Consider the following 16379-nt stretch of genomic DNA (forward strand, 5'->3'; position numbering starts at 1 on the left):
ACAGACTTGCAATATTCCCAGTGTTCTCTTTCTGCCTCCTGCTTACGGATCAAGATGTGAGCCTCCCTCTGGTCTACTGGTTATGGCACTTTGTCTCAGAAATAAAAAAGCAACTAAGACAGTGCTTATATGTTTAAGTTCATATACGTGCTGAGAAAATCCCAGTAAGCGAAGTACTAACAGTGAGTCCCCCAGAGGTATGTTACATTAACTTTTACTTTGAAAATCTGTAATTGCTGGTCGAACTGGAAGCTGCAGGAAGAAGAATGAAAACAGGCCCTTATCCATCACCCTGCACAAAATTCAATTTCAAATGGGTCAGGGATATCAGAGAAAGACGCCATGACTCTGATTGAAATGAAAGCAAATAATAGGCTTGACCTCATTGTCACAGGAAGTGATTTCTGACAGGACGTTGATAGCCTAGACATTGAGATCAATCATTAATAAATAGGACCTCATGACGCTCAAAAGCTTCTAATTAGAAAAGGACATAATTAAAAAAAACTTGTAAAGTCTTATGATTTTAAACCTGTTGAAGCTAGAGAGTTATAGTCTCCACTCTTTGGCAAAGATGTTCCCATGTTTGCTGGTAAAAGGCATCTCTGCCATTTAATGTCCTTTTTATGTAAACACATTATTGCTTGGTGCCCGAGAATGAATCTGCGTAGCTTTTGTGACCACACTCCTGTTTCAACCTGAAGGGCTGCAGTGATGCTCTACAGCCTTTCTCTGTCAGTCATTTTTCATAGAGCTGGGAACTGTCAATGCTGATGCCAAGGACGACACATGAAAATGAAAGTCCTTGGGACAAACGTTAGAGGCATGGGAACAACAAAGTGTGTCCTTCTGTGAGTTCTGTTCACTTAAAGAAATGCTCTCTGCAGAACCTTATCCAGAAAGGCTCAGCTTGAACAACAGCATCACAGAGGCACATGCTTTCCAGGAACAGATTTATCTCACCATGCTCTTGTTTCTTTGGAATGTTTCTCTCGAATTATGTGATTCTTTTTATTATTATGTGAGAGTTTGGGAATGTTCCTTGTTCACAAAATGCAACCACCTGTTTTTGAGACTCTAGCCTGGATTCCCTCCCTGATTTCTTCCTCCTGGGTGCTGCAGAGGCCTCATTTAGTTGAAAAAGATGGCCTCGGGCCTTGGATCTGCTTTTCTACTAAATTTATGGCTTCTGAGACTAAAGTTGGGAAGCCCCACTAGGCTTGGAAGAAACATTTGACAGGCTGGAGCTAGTGGATACGAGCTGGGTTTTAGCTGTAGTCTTTTGCAAAATAATAGCATCAACAGTGAATACTCGCTCATTAATTTTCAGTATATGGATCTCCTCCCACAAATGACCATTCTGCATGCCCAAAGCAAGACAAATGATGGGTATTTCATATTGGAGATGAAGAGTGTGTAGCCCCTAGGAGGAAGCAAGAAACACAAGCCAATATGGACCATTTTAGCTGTAAAGTTCCTTCAAAATCACAGCTACCCCACCTGTAAGTTTTGAATGCCATCCCTGGACATGGCAGATCTAGACATCAGAGAAGATTGTTTTGCAAATACCTGTGCTGCCCAAGTCCACCAAGTTAGCCCTCTTCATCTCCACAGCGTGTTCTCTGTTTACCCTCATGCTTTACATAACCTCACTCTCTTACTGAGCGGGAAATTCTGGGATAAGCTGAACACTAGTCCCGGCTTGCATTTTGCATATCTCATAGAAGACCCAGTAGAGTTACTCACTTTGTGGTGCTCAGCCATGACCAAGCACAGCCTTCTGCTGATAATGAAAGCCTCATTTTCTCTCTCTTGTTCCTTTTTGTTTCTACGGCAGCGTGAATGCTTTATAATAGGGCGATCTTCGAGGAAGAAACTGATTTTATCCTTTTGGAGGAATTGCTGGTTGCAAAGACTGACCATAAGCTCTTTGGTGTGGGCATGAGGGACCACCTTGGGTCTCTCATTAGCTATGGAAAATGAGAGGCCTGCTGCTTCCTGCCAAGCTCAAACTATGCTTCTAAATCATGCCTAAGCAGATTCACTGATCTATGCTATGATTTCTGACTAGGCCAGTGTTACATCTGTGAGTGTCAAGGACCTCCTAGTAATTATTCAGCAAGAGGAGCAGGGCCAGGAGCCAGCAGCTCAGGAGGATGATAAGCTGCTGCTTGCATCCAGCGCTCTGTGAGTGATTCATTAGGCGAGGAGGGCTGGCGCTTGACTCACCACCAGCCTGCTTGTCTCCATACGTCAATGGGATGAGCCTGGAAGATCTCAGCCCAGCCCGAGGGATACTCAGCAAGCTGTACAGCTTGACCTTTCTCACCCAACGAAGCCAAGAAAATCCGAAAGAACTGGGCGTAAGGCACTGGCCTTAGTTACCTCCATATTCCATAACAGGGAGTGAGCAAGTGTGGAAAGCATTGTCACGGAAACCAAGATTCTTTCTAAAAATCTTAAGCTCTCGTGAGAATACAACAAGATGAAAATGAAGAATTTCAGGACAAAGGCTGCTCCCCCACTTTCTACGACTCTGAGGAAGTCTTGTACAGGGCCTAGCTCCGTAGTGGGAATGACAGTTAGCTTACACATGCCACACCAGCAACTTGTTAGCGTCTTGCTTTGATCGCTCAGTGCCAGGGCCATCCTGGTTGCTAAATACTTTGAATCTCATCCAGTAAGCAGCATATCTCCCAGGGCTAGCTCAACCATTGTCTGTTCTCTCCTGCCCTCCGGGAAAGCAGAAACAGGAGGTGGTGCTTAGAACGTGCCTTGAGGACTGGGCTTGATGTACAGTCTTTCCAAAGAAACAGTTACAAAGAGCTTTTGTGGAAAAGTATAGCTTGCCCCTTAAACCCCCCCCCCCCTTTATTTTTTTAATTTAGTGAAAAAGGGAAGAAATAGGATCTCACTATGTAGCCCCGGCTGGCCTAAAATTCATAAGCCTTGAGCTCTCAGGTGCAGGGATTATTAGAGTATGCTACCATATCCAGCTTGGTGCATCCCATTCCATGAAGCCACATTTCCATGGGACTTGGCAGGGGGAAGAGGAACACGGTAGTAAGTTATATGGTACAGTAGCTGAACAACATACAAACAGCACATCGCTCCCTGTGTGCGGGGCCCCTCGCTACTCACCTCCTTGCCTCTCTCAGTTCTGCTGATGTGGTCGAAGTCACATATAGCAAGAGCGACTAGGTAAGTTGGCATGCGGGGTGTGGTGTGGAAGGTAGTGACCATCCATCTACTCCCATTCACGTAGATTCTTTCAGACTGACCTGCAGGAATATTTTAGTCCAGACCGCTGTAAACCTAGATAACATGCAACGCAACCTAGAAACAATTTGTCAAGACAGTTGCCAACCAACCACTCCTTCCTAGGGACTCCCTGTAGTCTAGGAGGTCCGGTTTCTCTATCTAAACCATCAACACTACATCAGGTTACTGTGAACCACTGTCATCCAGGATCCAAACACAAGTTAGCAATAAGGAGATAAAAGTGTCAGTTACCCTGAAATATCACACTATAACTCAAGAATATGCAAAATTAGTATGCTGTCCAAAAGTATTTATGTGTGTACACAATGAGTATGTGCAAGTGTGCACTCGTGTTTACACAGATCAGCACAGAACATCTTGGCCAACTGCTCTCCATCTTGTCTTTTGAGACAGGGACTCTAAACCTGGAGCTCCCCACTTCAGCTGGGACTGGCTGGCCAGCAAGACCCCAGGGAAGCCCCTGCCTCTGCCTCCCCAGCACTGAGATTACAGTTGCACTGACCATGCCCGGCTTTTTACGTGGGTGCTGGAGATCAAACTCAGATTCCCCCACTTCTATGACAAGCATTTACTGACCAAGCCATTTCCCCAATCCCCAGAACAGCTTTAAAATATTTTCTATTATTATGACGACTCCAGTATGATCATTACCTACTGCATGTATGAATCAAGTCGTCACACTTTATCCCACAAACCTATACAATTGTTGTAATAAGTTTTAAATAAATAAAAGGTATATTTGAAGGGTCCGCTGATGGAATCGTAGGTCTGAATCAGCATCCTGAGTGACGGGAACATAACTGAATGTCAAGCCTGTGAGCACTATATGCCCTCTGCCCAGTCGGTACCCTTTCTTTCCACCAACTTCTGTTTCCTCATTTGGCACACATCTCGCGGCATTTAATCTAGAGCTACCTGAGCCCAAAGTGACTCAAAACTGCAATTCCCCCTTTGTCGGGTTTCAGAGGGATCTTCAGCAGCAGTCTGTAGCCTAATGCTGAAATTGCAAACTCAATTGCTGGGGAGGGCTGACTGTCTGATATGTCATGGGGTAATACATAATAACAGGGAGACTAGGGCAGTTTATGACTGCTCAGGTTACCATAAAGAGGCTAACCTGTCCTCAGTTTTCTTTTATTAAAGTCATATAAATGCTGCAAGTCCAACATATATTGAGCACTAGAGTTACCAAGGAGCTGAAGGTCAAGATTTTTATATCATGTCTCTGGATCTTTAGAGATAGAAACCAGTGCAGTAAAGGTAAGAAAATCACCCAAGGCGAATAAAACACATCTGTGCATCTGCTGAGACCAACTGTACCACCCTGATCTCAGTAAGAGCCCATAGTTGTGGACTAACTAACGGGCAGATAGACTGTCAGCAGGCAGAGGCAGTATCATGTCCCCAGATCCCCACTGAGAAAGAACAGGGATTTATCTTCTCTAAGTGGGAGGGTCCACACTTGGCTCGTGTCACTGCTCTCCACGCTTACAGCAGATGAAGGCCACTGACACACTGCCCACAGAAGAGGACATGAAAGCTCACGTTTTCACATTTACACAATGGCAGGAAGCATTGCTTACCTAGCTGTGGCATGTTGGAAAGAGCCTTGTAGCCAGGATGATGAATAATTGTAATATTGAAAGTCGCCTTCAGAGCTGGCTCATCAAAACAGGGGAAGACAGTCCGGGCAAATGTTGGTTCCATTTGAGTTGCAATCAGGCCTCTGAAATACATTTGGGGGAATTTTTTTCTTAAATCAATGGGGGGGTTGGGGGGGTATAGCTGAACCGGGTATATTAAAGAGCTTGTATGGTTCTCACTGTCATCTCTAAAACCGTCTCTCTCTCTCTCTCTCTCTCTCTCTCTCTCTCTCTCTCTCTCTCTCCAATTTCTATAGTATCTTGGGGGCTCTTGTGCTCTTGTAAGACCTAAAATAATAATGATCTCTTTAACTTTAAACCACAAAGTGATTTTTGTCTCGTTACATCATGAAGCTTTCACAGGCAAAGCAGGAACAAACACACTCGTGGAATGTCGGTCTTTGGAAAGCCAGGACGGTCTCTCTGAGACTTGGCTGTGGCTTTGATCTGTCACCAAAGGGTGAGGCGGTCTAAAGAATGTCTATGCGTTTTCTTTCCGTCTACCCCTCTTTCTCAAATGTTCCCTCGTCTTTCTAATTGAAAACATACAGTTCTATTTTGGACCCCTCTGGGGGTCAACCGTATGGGTACGCACCAACTGAACACTATGTCCTACAGTTGCAGAGAGATCTGCCACATCCCGACTGTGGCTTCTCCTACTCCCATGGAAAATTACAACGAATAACACACTGCCATGATGCCCTGGTGATTTACAACAGAAAGCTTAGGGGGAAAAAAAGAAACCCATGATGTCAGGTTCACCCCCAGCCCATCCGGCCAGAGTGTCTGAAGGGCATGGCTCTCAGCAATAAGCTTTCTCCTCAGTCTTATTATTGCATTTGCCAAGACTCAGCACCCTGGGAACCCAGCTGTAGAGAACAATGTTAAATATGAACTTCCCTTGCATCTGAGGTCCTGGGCTTATCATCCGTCTTTTGTCGACAGTTCGTAGATAAATAAAGCCAAACTAACACAAACATCTTGAGAGGGCCTGTCCCATCCATTTTTCACCTCTGCGGACCTCTCTTCCACTGCAGAAGAGCCTCTTTGCTTACATTAAAAACAATTTGCACAGCTCTAGGAGGGCGCTCAAGTTGTTAAGACTTTCAGAAACTTTCGTGAAAAATAAGAACGAACCGTCTCACAGACAGCCTGCTGGGGTGTCCAAACGCTACTGTGGCAAAGCCATAATTTGCAGCCAGCCTGTTTGGCCTGTTCATTTCCCTCATTTTATTATAGCCTTGCCTGTCCAGGCTGGAAGGAAGCCTGTGGTTTCACCGTAGCCAATTTGGCTACAAGGCCTGGTCACCCTGCTACCAGCTGAGCCATTCTGGGAAAGTCACTTTGCGGATCCTGAGCTTCAGCTCTCTGTGTGGAAAATATGACGCTCTCCTTTGTGTTGCTACTTGAGCGCACATGCTATTTCATGTATCATTCGTGAACAACTGAACACCAAATGACCTGTGAGCCCAACATCTTCCAACCTGACAATACGTATTTAGTAATGCTGAAGTTTAGAAAAGACCCAAGGGCCATTACCTCATAGGTGAGTTGATCAACATTAAAGATAAACTTATCCAAAGTTGCTGGAATTATACCTGACCACAAACTGAATCAAAATCATCTTTCTCTCCCCACTTCCAAACTACCAGAAGCTAGGGGTTCTGTCTATTTTTTCTTCTTTTTTGATTGGGTCATTTACAATGGAAGATGTCTTCACAACTGTTGAATAAGGTTTAGCTCAGTTTTGGGGCTGTTAGAAAATATTGACAGCTTTATTAAGACTTACAAAAGACTTGAAATACTTGTGCAGTGTGTGTTACAGTCAAAATGGCCTGTTTTATGACTTGGGTTGCTTTGTTTGAAAGGAGATACAATGAAACAACATTGTATGTTGTTTTTTGGTCACCAGAGTTCTCTGCTAAAATCGGGAGATTAAAAAAAAATTAAAATCATGTAGCTTTAAGAAAGACACTTTAAAGTCTCTAGACATTTTTCCCATAGAATGTGTGGATGTAGTGAGATGGTCTGAATGGCCACCGAGATCTTTAAAACCGTGATTCTAAGAGAGGGCATGGGAAAGAGGGCTAAACATACCTAAGAAAATGGAGACAAAGTCTATGAGGTGGTCCTGCTTAAGTCACCTGGAGCTGGTAGAAGAATGAACCCTTCAAGGGTTCATTCACGCTCTTTGGGAAGTCCATACCCCCCGAAACTGTAGAACACTCTGAACATATGGTGACATTTGGGCCAAAGAGCATACTATAATGTGAAAAGGCACCTCTCATTATAGAGTATCTTCAGGTACTCAGGAAGCCAAACGCTGAACACAAACCACGAGAAGAGGAGTTTGACAGCATCTCCCCTGCCGTGACTTCACAGAGTTGATGAATCTCAAGCATGAAGAACATCACTGATTTACACAGCAATGTTTCCAAGTCCATGATTCAAGTTTCCTGACCAGTGAAAGAAAAGGGCTTGGCCTGGAGTTTCTGTAACTGTTTCCCTGTCCAGGAAACAGTTTGAAAAAAAGTCCCTACAACTCACAGCCCTTTGGGCTCTTCATCTTAACTGCAAAGGCCAGAGGCTAGCAGCAGCCACCTGATCTTGGATGCCACATCTGGGAATCTCACACTGAGCGTCTTTGCCTTCTCGCTCTGCCAACGGAGACAGAAGCTGTCTAGCCTTCTGACCACAGGAGGCTCTGCCATTCTCTCTTCCCTTCAGGTCTCACTGAAATATGCTAGTATGGTGTCTGCTAAGTCTCTGGAGTGGGTGGCTGATGAAGGAATTGCTGTAGGGGAATTTGCCTCCTAGTGGTTCAGCATTGTGGAATGTCTTCCCCTTCCTCTTGCTCTAGAATCATGGCCTCACCACTGTCTGGAGCTAGAAGCGTTCTGCACTTGGAGAGTAGGTCTATTTCCACTAAAGAGATATCAGTTACATGCACTCGGTAAATCATTTCATTCCAAGTTACTTTATGAGCTCCATATGTCTACATTGTCTGCTAACAAATGCTAAACAACAGAGCTGGTCAGAGCTTAAGTAAAATTCTTCAAGAGTTATGATATCCCACTCCCTAAATACTTTTATGCAACCCACACCCAGAAATCCAAACTTTTAGTGCAGCCAGATGTTCAACCACTGGACTGTGGTTCAAGGGCTGTCCCATGAATCATGTTTGTTTATTACTTGGGTAAGAGGATCTGAAAACTATAGTTTCCACCAGGCAACAAAATATAATAGCGCCAAAATTCCAATGAAAGATGCCAAATTAGATTAGGAAGTTCCACGAAGCAAATGGACTTGAGATTCAGAAGGTTCCTCTTTAGACAGCTCAGATGTAAGAGGACACAGGAGAGCCAGGGAGTGAAGAGAAGTCAGAGAAGAGAAGTCTCAGCAGGCAGTGGATGGTTGTTACCAACACTCACAGCTGTTGGGGAGTTGGAAGGAGGCACCGAGCTCTTTCGTTGGGCTAATGGAGAGGAGAGAGACTCTCAGAAAGCAGCCTGAATATTCCTTAAAGCTGAAAGAAGAAAGCTGGTGCTCATCCACCCTGAAAGTAACTGAAACTGACCCAAAGCCTGGGCTCTGCTCCTACCCACTGAGACCTAAGAACAGCTGGCTGCTTCAGAGGCAGAGCCAGACAAATGCTTTGCCTCCAGCTACAAGGCAGTCCTAGGCAAGGGGGGATGAACGTGCTCCGTGGAACATTGCAGCCCAAGACATTGTGAACCATAGTGGGTCCTTTCCTGGATCCTGTCCGGTAGAGCCACCGGCAAGAGGATGAAGCAGCGTAGAGACACATTACCTTACTGTTGGACTGAGGACCCAGTGATGTAACTGATGACCCAAGCAGAGCAATAAGATAATCTCTGGCTAAGTCAAGGGATGTATAGGAGAAAGACAAATGGCAAGAAAGCTAGCACGTGTCGAAAGAAATATGTGTGCTAGGAAAATAAGGCATGTGCTGCGCTCGAGCGAGCGAAAGACAGGAGGACTAGTTCCACTAAAACGTACATACATGTTACCTAACCTCTTCTTACGGTGCCTGTCTCGCCAGACCCCTGGAAGCTGCACCAGTAGTTATTAAGATGGGCAAGGAGGACTGGAAGCATAAAGTCAAGAGATGGATAACTGTGCCTGCCCTACGGCAGGTGTCTGCCACAAATCAGGTCCTAGAGCTGGGAGGAAAGATGCAGGGGTGTAAAGGGAGCATCAACAGCAAATATGTGTACTGTTGTAGTAAGGTTGTCTTGTTTTTGTCTCTGACTGTATTTATGACTTAGCGATGGTCAATCATCCACCACTTGGAGCCAGAAGAATTGAGGATACCATAATAACATGGTCCACAGAATCAACTAATCTAGGCTCATAGGGGCTCACAGAGACTGAAGCAACACTCATGGAGCCTGTATGGGTCTGAGCTAGGTTCTCTGTATATATGTTATGGTTGTGTAGCTTGCTGTTCCTGTGGGACTCAAACAGTGGGTGTGTCTCGGACTCTTCGCCTGCTCTTGGGACCCTTTTCCTCCTACTAGGTTGCCTCATCCAGCCTTAATATGAGGATGTGTGCCTAGTCTTGTTGGAACACACATTAAACTGTAAAGAACAGTGGGGACATCAAAGCTGTTTATATGCATGGAAGCATGTTTTCATAATATGCTGATCACATTTGTTTTCAAAAGCTACAGGATGGCTAACACAATCACCTCCCAGAGAAACCATTGTGCACACAAAATATGAGTTCAACACCCATCCCAGCTATGAAACTACCTGCTCCCTCCCTTTACATCAGCATCGTGTGCCTGGTACTACAGTTCACTGACCTTGTTTTGAGAAATGCAAATTCTTTCCCAGCATTGCTCGGTTTTCTCTTTTGAGAGTGTGTCATTCTCAAAGTTGCGTAAAAACAACTTCAAGGAAGTCTTTCAGACCCTGTTCACTGTGTTCAATGTTGATCATATTACTGTCTCCTTTATGTGATCTCAATAAAGATCTGATTTTTTTATAACTCCTCTGTAATTCCTTCCCTGGAGCCTGCTCATTTCCTTTCTCTAACTTTCTCCCAGCTACTGCTTATCTTTGATCGGGGAGAATACCATGATCAGAATGCAAGGATATTCCTAAGAATTCAAGAGTATAGTTATCAGGAGACCACTTCCTACGTATAACCCCAGCAGCACAGACATTAAGGGCAACATTGAATAAATGAGACCTCCTGAAACTGAGAAACTTCTGTAAAGCAAAGGACACTGTCACTAAGACAAAAAGGCAACCCACTGACTGGGAGAAGATCTTCACCAATCCCGCAACTGACAAAGATCTGGTTTCCAAAATATATAAAGAACTCGAGAAACTAGACTGTAAAAAACTAATCAACCCAATTATAAATTGGGGCACTGAGCTGAACAGAAAATTCTTAATAGAAGAACTTCAAATGGCCAAAAGACACTTAAGGTCATGCTCAACTTCCTTAGAGATCAGGGAAATGCAAATCAAGACAACTTTAAGATACCATCTTACACCTGTCAGAATGGCTAAAATCAAAAACAGCAATGATAGCCTTTGCTGGAGAGGTTGTGGAGAAACCTCTCCATTGCTGGTGGGAATGAAAACTTGTGCAACCACTTTGGAAAGCAGTGTGGCGGTTTCTCAGGAAATTCGGGATCAACCTACCCCTGGACCCAGCAATACCACTCTTGGGAATATACCCAAGTGATGCCCTATCATACAACAAAAGTATATGCTCAACTATGTTCATAGCAGCATTGTTTATAATAGCTAGAACCAGGAAACAACCTTGATGCCCTTCAACGGAAGAATGGATGAAGAAAGTATGGAATATATACATATTAGAGTACTACTCAGCAGTAAAAAACAATGACTTCTTGAATTTTGCATGCAAATGGACAGAAATAGAAAACACTATCCTGAGTGAGGTAAGCCAGACCCAAAAAGAGGAACATGGGATATACTCACTCATATTTGATTTCTAGCCATAAATAAAGGACATTGAGCCTATAATTCATGATTCTAGAGAAGCTAAATAAGAAGGTGAACCCAAAGAAAGACATATATAGTCATCCTGCTGGAGATTAACTTTCATCAGGCGATGAAGGCAGAGACAGAGACTCAAACTGGAACACCGGACTGAAATCCCAAGGTCCAAATCAGGAGCAGAAGGAGAGAGAGCACAAGCAAGGAACTCAGGACTGCGAGGGGTGCACCCACATACTGAGACATTGGGGATGATTTATCGGGAACTCAACAAGGCCAGCTGGACTGGGTCTGAAAAAGCATAGGATAAAACCAGACTCGCTGAACATAGTGGACAATGAGGACTGCTGAGAAGTCAAGAACAAGGACACTGGGTTTTGATCCTACTGCACATACTGGCTTTGTAGGAGCCTAGGCAGCTTGGATGCTCACTTTACTAGACCTGGAAGGAGGTGGGAGGTTTTTGGACTTCCCACAAGGCAGGGAACCCGGACTGCTCTTCGGGCTAATGAGGGAGGGGGACTTGATTGGGGGAGGAGGAGAGATATGTGAGGCGGTGGAGGGGAGGAGGCAGAAATCTTAAATAAATAAATAATTTTTTTAAAAAAGAGTATAGTTATATGATTGTTCTAACTAAATTAAGAAGTGCGGGCAGTAAAGTAGCTGGGTGAAGAAAGACACTTGCTGCCAAGCCAGATGATACTAGTTTGAGCCCCAGGTGGAAGGGGAAAGCCAACTCCCCAAAAGTTATTTCCTGAGCTTCATAGACACAAACACACGCATGGAGTACAAAAAGTACTTTAAAGTACAAAGGAACTTTCAAATGCCTGACATCTTAACTCACAGATATGACTCTCATTCCCTCGTAACTTAGAGCAAGCTAAGTGACACCAGAATCAGTCCTTCCGCCTCCATATTGGGAGTAAATATAGTAAAGCCTGTCTATGAATGAATATTTCTAAAGATAATTAATTATTTGAGACAAAGTCTCATTATGCAGCCCTCATTTGTCCTTAGATCTGTCTGGCCTCTGCCTCCCAAGTGCTGGGATTCAGAGGATGCACCACCACGCCTAGTTCTGAAAGCTAATGAACAAAAACAAAATAAGTGGAAGAGTTAGGAAAACAAAGGCTGTCACCAAAATGTACTTTCCAGAACTTAGAGGTGTAAAACAAACTGGCTGAAACCAATTTCTTCAGACTCTGGAGTCTATATTTTCACTTGTGACACAGAAAAAAAAAAAAAAACAAAACCCAAAACCAAAAACTCTGCAAGCTCATCAATTGGAGGATTTTCGTTGCTACTGTGTTAATCACTCTTCTTCCTTGGAAAAGTCAACTCTAAACCCAAACTTCTTTCCAAAGACTTACCTGTTCTTTAGGATAAGAAATCTAAGCTGCATCTTTCTGTTCTCAGATGCCATGGCGTAGAGGAAAAGGAAGAGGAGAATTCTCGAGAAGAGTCCTCATCCTGGACGGATTGGCGTGACAGCGTGATCTACCAGGGTGTGGCTTGTGTGTCACTCCTTCACAATAATCAAAACTCGGTGGTTCCCCATGACGCTAAGACCCTCTTCTGGGCTCCCATGCATTCAGCCCATCACCTGGGCCCCCCTTATGAAGCCATCTTGGGCAGTCACTTCTATAGCATCCATCACAGAGGTGATTTTCATGCTCGGCATGGCGTAACTATCCAGTCAATACCCTCCGGCCACACGAGACATTCCAGGTCCCCTCAGACCTCTAAAGGACCACAGGAACCACTTGTACTGTTTAGGGCCCATGTCCCACCACACATCTGTTCTGTGGATTAGAAGCCACACTTGCTGAAGCACCAGGTTAGCAAGGCTCCCTTGGAACTGCTTTGCCTGTATTTCTACATAGTGGGATGAATCTGACCTTAAGGTCAGTCTACAGCCAACATGACAGATCCAGACACTCCTGCCTTGCTTGTAATAGGGACAGTTCTGGGGTGGTGAGACTCAGTCTCTAGAACTTTTCATTTGATTTCATGTCCTAGATTGACTTTCATCCCCCTGTTCTTTCCCTAGGAACACTGTCAGGGCATTGGAGTGATGCTCAGAGGTTAAAAGCACGGGCTGCTTTTCCAGAGGGCCTGGGTTTGATTCCAGGCACCCATTGGTTATCCAAGCTGTCCTCCCTACAGTAAAGGCTCTCATCAACCTCACCATTCAGTAACCTCTACATGCAAAGGGTAAGAAATCAAGGCTGGATCGACATTCAAAATCAACCAATATAATATATATCAAGACGCTAATCAAGAAGAAAAATCACATAATCACAAAAATTTAAGCAGAAAAAAAGCATTTCAAAAAATTCAACAACCATTCATATGAAAAATTATTAAAAAATTGGAAGAGACCAGAATGTCCTCACCTTGATAACTTATATAAACATCTATGCCATCTGGTGAAACTGAAACTCCACACCTGTTTGGTGAAAACTCCCCGCTCTCCAGCCCCTTGTGTTTTCCTTCCTGGCAGCCTTCTTGGAGTCATGGGTACCAGAACTTGACAGTCTCTGTGTTGGGATAGCAAGGAGCCTACCCCCAGGAGGATTATGCTGGCCTACCTCCCACAGACACCACAGCTCATGTTGTGTGCCACTCACTGACACTGCTAGCTCTGGCCTGTCGCATCCATTGATTGTCACAGCGCTCTGAAGCTGGCTGTTCACTGTGTCTATTCCAGGAACAGAGAGACAGACTCAGGGAGGTGCAGCGACAGGTTCAGCCAGCATAGTTCATTTTCAGCTGCTCATTTCAACAGCTGACCTAGGGCCCGGTCAGCTCCACTGTTCACTGTACCACCGGCCATCATTGTGCCCAGGTTCTTTGAGACTCTGGCTTCAAGCATCTTTTTGTCTAGAAGCGAAGGAAGAATAAGTTGCTGGTGGTATCTCTTCAGACACCCCAATTCTAGACTCTGGGCTTTGATGTTCTGAAGATCTGGTGCCTCTTAACTGGTACAATAGGGAGATGAACAGGGACTCCTGTCCCAGGTTAGCTTGTCTGGGCATAGCCCCACCAGGACAGAGAGAAGGAACAGAGGGCTCAGCAAACAAGCCAAGATTTGTGGACAGGAGACACCTCTGCCAGGTGTGCCCTGCCTTCCAGCTCTTCCCTCTGCGGGACTAAGGCACAGGTGTGTCAGGCCATTCTCAGTGAAGTAGATCTTGCTTCACACATGATCCTTAAGAGATAATTTCAAGTTGTTTTTCCAAGAATTAAAGCACTGAAAAATGGAAAACCAACACATCATCCTTTCAAAGACTGCCTACCTACTACAGCAACTCATTAAACCTATTTAAGACCTTGGGAACTTTGAAAAACTTGTTTAGATTAGTGTGGACCTCAGTGTGGCTCCCGCCCCCAGCATCTAGGAGCATCTAGAGACACAGTCTCTAATAAAGGGCAACGTGCACGAAGTTATGCGGCCTGCAAATGATCCTCTAATGGGTGAATGGAGGAAGTTATCATCCGATTTTCACAACACTGTCAGAGTTTCAGGAGTGTGACCTCAGAGCAGTGTTAGAGAAACTTCTTGAGAATGACTGGAAACTCACCCCCCCCCCCCGTCAAAGACATTTTCACAAGAGAGTGTAAGAAGACCATGTGTACAGTTATGTGGGCTCACAAACCCCACCAGAGGAATTCCGGAAGTGCCAGGCTCCAGAGCTCAGCTATGCGCATGCGCCAGATGCCACAGCTTGCCAGCGAAAGAAGAGGAACAGATAAATGAATTGCTGTTCTGAAGCTTTTGCAAAACCTTAGTAAAACAAACAAACAACAGGATATGGAAACAAATAATGCTGCTGTGGCCGTGTTTGTAGAGCCGTAGCTAACCTGGCTAAATGGCGCAAGGCTTAGCGCCCAGCTCACTGGGAGCAGACAATCTTAGACCAAAGAAGGCTCCTAGCTTCTCCAGCTCTAAAGCCAGAAGCATTGGCAGGTGCTGACCCCTTTGGTGGGCCATGGGTTCAAACAGCCGTGTTTCTAGGGCGTTCTTAGGTCTTAACAGTTGTTGTTGGTCAAAGTATTAATCCTTAGGAAGGGAAGACAAAGTGTTAATCCTTAGGAAGCTGTTTGGGCAGTTAGATTTTCTGGGTAGAGAAAGACTTTCTTAAAACAACAGCAAAAACGATAAACTCCGGAGGTGAAACAACCTCCACGCGGACAAGTCGGATGGGCAGCAGAAGTAGGATTGGAAAGTAACAAGAGGGGGAGCCTGGGTCTCATTAACTTTATTCTTAGCAGACTTTGAGTGGAGGGGGAAAAAGGAAGTCTTTGCCTTTGGCTATGGGAGAGGAGGAAATGTCTTTCTTGGGGCAGAAGCATCACAAATGAAAACTGCTAAGTTGGGATGCATGCCGGACTGGACTGCAAGCCCTTACCTGAGCTTGCCCTGGTCCGTGTAGAGGTTCAGGAACAGCCCCTCTGAGACGCACTGAAGCACTTGGCCAGAGAAGCCTAGGTGCAGCTCATATCTGCTACCAGGCTGCAAGACCTGGCCCAGATCCAGCACCATGTATTGCGTGTCCAGCGCGAACCACACCTTGTCCACTGGCACGCGATCCACAGTGGCATTCCTAGAGCCCAGGGCCAGGGGACCCCACACTTCCGCTTGCTTGTAAGTCAGAAAGAAGCTGTGCAGCAGCAATCTCGAGGTGGCCACTGTGCAGAGTACAGTGATGTTCACACGACCCGTGAAGGTCACACTCTCCGTGTAGGACAGGTTATCCGGCCATAGCCTTGGCCACAGTTCCAGATCATAGTGAAGCGGGACAAGCCAGGGCGGCAGGCGCGAATGATTCCAGGGCCCTGACGGGGGTCGCCAGTCTTGCGAGGTGGTGGCCACCGCAGGCTCGCGAGCAGCCTCTGGTGTCCAGGTTGGTCGCGCCTGCTCCTGGCCGCCAGGAGGGGTTGACGCGGTGTCCTTCACCCCAGGAATATGCTGCTCCGAAGTTTGGACGAGCGTGCAGTTGCCATACAGGGCAGCCAGAGCCACCAGTGCCAGTAAGAGCGCGACTGTCAGCCCGGCCAACAGGAGGGCCACCCCGCGGCTCACATAGATGCCAGAGCGGGAAGGGGGGCTCATGGCGGGAGTCTGGGGTGGGCGAGACTAGAGAGGGCAGCAGCGGGTCAAACCCAGGACGGGATGCGCAGCAATGGAACCCCTGCCCAGTCCCTCCTCTCTTGTACTATCCCTCCTCCTCCACGAGCCTGGGAAGACTGGGACTGAATAGGGCGTCTGAGACCATGGTTTTCCCCTCCCCTAACCAGATCCAGATCCCTGCCTACCTACCCCCGCCCCACCAGAGACTGGAAGGAAGGGCGGACCCCTCACCAGCGCGTGCGCCCCTTTGGCCCTTGCGGGGAGGCACCGTCAAACAACCCATCTGGATGTCATCGGCGGGTTGTTTTTCGTTTGTTTGT

At 45.8% G+C, this 16379-nt stretch overlaps 1 protein-coding gene across 1 annotated transcript in view; it reads right to left on the reverse strand.

Moving 5' to 3' along the window:
- Positions 1 to 16078, reverse strand: part of Lvrn (laeverin) — a 52327-nt gene extending 36249 nt beyond the window's left edge. Inside the window, exons 1-3 of the mRNA XM_041660594.1 lie at positions 15338 to 16078; positions 4866 to 5008; positions 3142 to 3281 (exon numbers count right to left, since the gene is read on the reverse strand). Of these exons, the coding sequence (XP_041516528.1) occupies positions 3142 to 3281; positions 4866 to 5008; positions 15338 to 16041 (987 nt within the window). The 5' untranslated portion in view covers positions 16042 to 16078. The remainder of the gene's footprint in view (positions 1 to 3141; positions 3282 to 4865; positions 5009 to 15337) is intronic.
- Positions 16079 to 16379: the final 301 nt, after the last annotated feature.

Source organism: Microtus oregoni, unplaced genomic scaffold (genome assembly GCF_018167655.1).
Source record: "Microtus oregoni isolate MIOR12 unplaced genomic scaffold, Mior012 000011F_ref0000422, whole genome shotgun sequence".
Classification (NCBI taxonomy): Eukaryota; Metazoa; Chordata; class Mammalia; order Rodentia; family Cricetidae; genus Microtus; species Microtus oregoni.